This window comes from Vombatus ursinus, unplaced genomic scaffold, assembly GCF_900497805.2.
Source record: "Vombatus ursinus unplaced genomic scaffold, bare-nosed wombat genome assembly UNPS02010822.1, whole genome shotgun sequence".
Classification (NCBI taxonomy): domain Eukaryota; kingdom Metazoa; phylum Chordata; class Mammalia; order Diprotodontia; family Vombatidae; genus Vombatus; species Vombatus ursinus.
In genome coordinates this window covers 2,383,970-2,387,818 of record NW_020950600.1, presented here as the reverse complement: position 1 = coordinate 2,387,818, position 3,849 = coordinate 2,383,970, and the positions used below count along the sequence as shown (strand labels likewise).

Sequence of the window (3,849 nt, the reverse complement as noted above, 5' to 3'; positions counted from 1 at the left end):
CGGCTCCTGGCCCTCTCGCACCCCTGCCGTTTTCCCTCTCGGGGCGCACGAGCCGCTCCGACTGGGCAGGCGCAGAGCGCATGCGCTCCCTCCTCTCCCACCGCCTGTCCAACGAGCCCAGGCTCCAAACCCCCGTTGGGGCTCTGCCCAAACGGACGCCCTTCGAGGCTGCTTCCCCCAAATCCCCGCCTATGTCTGTCCCTCCTCCTCGATCCTCCCCCCAGCCGCCTCCCCCAGTTCTTCTGATTCCTCTGCTTCAGTCTCCCACCCCTTCTCCCTTAATCCCCCAGCCCCTTCCTCCCTTTGCCCAGAGCCCCCTCTTCTAAGACCCCCAGACCCCTCCACTCCGATCCACTGTCTCCTAATCCTCTCAGATCTCTCTCCTCTCCCTCCCAAACATCCCCCATGCGTCAACCCTCTCCCCCCTGCTCCTCTTAGATCTCCGCCCCAATCCCCCTTCCCCTAATGTGCCATCTCCTTTCATTTCTCCATATTCCCCTGTTAATTTCTCTGAACTCCTCACCCCTCCAGACCCCTTCTTCCATCTCAAGATCACTTCTGATTTGCAAAGACCCTCCCCAGGCTCCCCCATTTATTCTCCATAGACCCCACACACATCTCCTTTGACTGATTGCTGCTAACCCTCTGCTTTACCTCTGCTCACCCTCCTCCCCATGAGGCTTCTGCCCTGCCCTTCTCAGGCCCTTCCACCTATCCCTAGTCTGGCCCTAGGGTGACCACTGGGCAGCCCCCCTCATGCCCACACTCCCCCCTCACTGCCCTGTGGAGCTGGGCTCCCTCAATGAGCAGGACAGCCGCCTGGCCCAGCTACACCAGCTGGCGATTGCTGGAGGACCCTGCTGGCGGCTGGCCCGGGTCCTGAAAAAAGGTGGTCCTCCGGGGTTCCCTTCACAGACTCCCAGCATGGTGGGGAGGACTGGCTGTGGAGTTTAGGGGAGTCAGCAAGGGGAGGCGTGGGCATGGAGGGACTCTTTTGGGGTGGGCAATGCCACGAGAGGCGCCATGCCCCTCCTGAGGCTCCCTGCCCCTTCCTTTTCCCCCCAGGGGTACAGGTGGATGGGGAAAACTCATCAGGTCAGACCGGCCTCTTCCTGTCAGCGCTGCTGGGCCGAGCAGGTGCTGTTAGACTTCTCCTCCGCTTTGGGGCAGACCCCAACCAGTGAGTCAACCCGGAGCCCCATGGCACCTCAGCCCCTCAGCGACCACACCTGAACGTCAGCCTCCTCCCCATCTGCCTCTCTTCATTTCCCCCTCCTCCCCTCTCTCCCAGTGACTCAGTTTCCCTCTCTCCATCTCTCTCCCACAGCCGCTGCTTGGATGGAAGTACCCCAGTCCATGCAGGAGCTTTCTCTGGTCATTGTCAGGTCCTTCTTTGGCTGCTGGAGGCTGGTGGAGACCTGAGGCTGCATGACCAGCAGGGCTGGACAGCAGAGGATTGGGCCCGGCAGGCTAGATCAGAGAGCTGGGAAGTGAGCAAGAATCGTGTGTGTGTGTGTGTGTGTGTGTGTGTGTGTGTGTGTGTACCCACCCATGTGCTTGTGCACGGGCATTGAGGCAGAGTCCAACAAAAGAGAACTGGGAATGGGGAGGAGGGAAGGTGAGGAGTAGGCCTTTGGAGATACCTGACTTAATACTGATAACTCACATTAGAGATAAAATGATGGCATATAGTGGTTAGCCAGCTGGCCTCCAAGACAGGGAGACTTGGGTTCCAGTCCCGTCACTGACATCTCCTGGCTGTGTGATAGGGATGGAGACTCCAGCTCTGGGGGAACTCGTGGCTGAGGGCAGGCCCTCTGCCATCCCAGAAGGCAGTACCTTTCTGGGTTCATAGCTGCACTGAGAAGAGACATGACATGATTGTCCAGGATCCCAGGGCCAGCACGGGTTGGAAGCAGGCCTCAGATCCAAAAGATGGTTCTATATAGACTATGCCAGGCAGCCTTTCACTGGGGGAACCCAGAATTGCTGAGGGAGAGGGGGTTTCCATACCAGGAGGCCTCTATCCCCGTGATGTCCCCAGTTGGCCCCAGACGTCACTTTTGTACTCTTGTACTTGAAGGTTTGCCCCTCCTGTCAGGCCTGGCAGCACATGAACATGTCTCTGGCTCTCCCTGTCCCACACCTCCCTGTCTAGGTCTTGGAACTCCTTCGAGATTGCCGAGCCAGAATGTCCCTGCTGGCCCAGGGGGGTGAAACTGCACTGGCTTCGTCCTTGGGGGAGCTGTGGGGGCTCCGGGCTGGATCTCTGGGAAACCTGCACCTGGCCCTGTCCTCCCGGCTCCGGCCTCAGGCCGAAGGGTAATAGCTGATGTTGCTTATTCCTTCACTGCCCTGCTGGACCCTTCTCCTGTTATCCCCAGGGGAAGGAGAACCTGCTGGGTGCTGACCTCACCCCCACCCCTAGGTCACTGTGGCCCAACTGGATGCAGAGGTCCCCCCAGATCCCAGGGCTGGGGTTTGGCCAGGTAAGCAGGACAGGCATGTGCAGGAGGGGAAGGAAGGGGAGAGGTGGAGGGCCTCCAGCTGGGACCTGCTAAGTACGGTTTCTTTCCCCCCAAAGCTGAGCAGTCTGAGACCTCTGGGCCTTACCTCTGGGGTTCCCCTGGTTGATCCTGAAGAGCTGCTACCAGCCCAGGGGGAGCCTGACCGGACATATGAGTGCGGTGCCCACACCATTATGGTCAAGTAAGAAAGCTGAAAGTCCTTCAAGGCCCATCAATCCAGACACCTAGCTATCAGCCCAGACCTGTACACTGTCAATCCCAACAGGACCCACGCCCACCCCTCCCACTCCCACACCAGGACCCCTCTTCTCCCAGTCTCCTCTCCCTAGGCCTCCCCTTATTCCCTGATTTTACTGTTCTGTCCTAAAGCCTCCTGTGGAGGGGACACCGAGTGACCATTCGGAAATTGAAGCCACCCCCAGCCCCAGTCCTCCCAGACCTGCTGTTGTCTGACCTGAAGCATTGCAGGTACTGTCTGGGTTGGGAGACGGCCTTAGACCATGCTTCCCTCATTCTCAGTCAATCAGTAGACATTTGTTGGGCACCTACTATGTGCCAGGCACTGTGCTTAGTACTGGGGATGTAAAAGAAGGCAAAGGATGGTCCCTGCCCTCAAGAAGCTTCCAATCTAATGAATAATCCTCATGTTCCATGGAACCCCTCAGATTCCAGCAGAAGGGCTGACCCCCTTCAGCTGGTGGCCCCTGGGAGGAGGGGGTGGGGCAGTCTGGGGCTGTGGCTGAGGCCCCCCAGGAGCCTTCCCTGTAATTTTGTCTCCCACAGCTTCCTCCATCACCCAAACTTACTGCTGCTCATGGCCCTGAGCCCCTCCCCTGACCTGGCTGGCCTGTCTCTCCTGTTTGAGCCCATCCAGGAGGGTTCCCTGCACCGAGTGCTGCACCCCAACGGGGTGAGTCACACCCAGCTCCAGAGGGAGAGCTGGCCCGGGATAGGGGGACCCTTCCCCCCTTTATCTGATGCTTCTGCTTTTGGATGTTAGTGTGAGGAAAAGTCCCGGCTGCCTTCTGCTTCTCTCCCTCCCTTGGAAGCCTCTGAAGGACCCAGGGTTAGCATGTGGCAGATTCCTCCTGGGATACTGGACTTACTCAGAGGGGAAAGAAAGACCAGGGGCCAGAAAGGGACAGACAGAGCAGAAGGAAGTCATCAGGTGTGGAGAAGGAGTTCAGGCCTGGCTGGAGGACAGTGGAGTCTTGGAAGGAGACATTCCCCTTGCCTGTGGTCGGCTTTCAGTGGGGGAGGGATCCCATTTTCTTCTGTTAGGGATGATCTTAGGGGTACCTGGGGCACTGTGGAATTAGGA

The 3,849-nt window shown here is 58.6% G+C and overlaps 1 protein-coding gene across 1 annotated transcript in view; it reads left to right on the top strand.

Moving 5' to 3' along the window:
- Window positions 1-512: 512 nt before the first annotated feature.
- Window positions 513-3,849, top strand: part of LOC114038262 (inactive serine/threonine-protein kinase TEX14-like) — a 6,372-nt gene continuing 3,035 nt past the window's right edge. Inside the window, exons 1-8 of the mRNA XM_027855498.1 lie at window positions 513-889; window positions 1,066-1,180; window positions 1,328-1,490; window positions 2,159-2,322; window positions 2,429-2,489; window positions 2,585-2,709; window positions 2,898-2,996; window positions 3,312-3,438. Coding sequence (XP_027711299.1) covers window positions 757-889; window positions 1,066-1,180; window positions 1,328-1,490; window positions 2,159-2,322; window positions 2,429-2,489; window positions 2,585-2,709; window positions 2,898-2,996; window positions 3,312-3,438 — 987 coding nt within the window. The 5' untranslated portion in view covers window positions 513-756. The remainder of the gene's footprint in view (window positions 890-1,065; window positions 1,181-1,327; window positions 1,491-2,158; window positions 2,323-2,428; window positions 2,490-2,584; window positions 2,710-2,897; window positions 2,997-3,311; window positions 3,439-3,849) is intronic.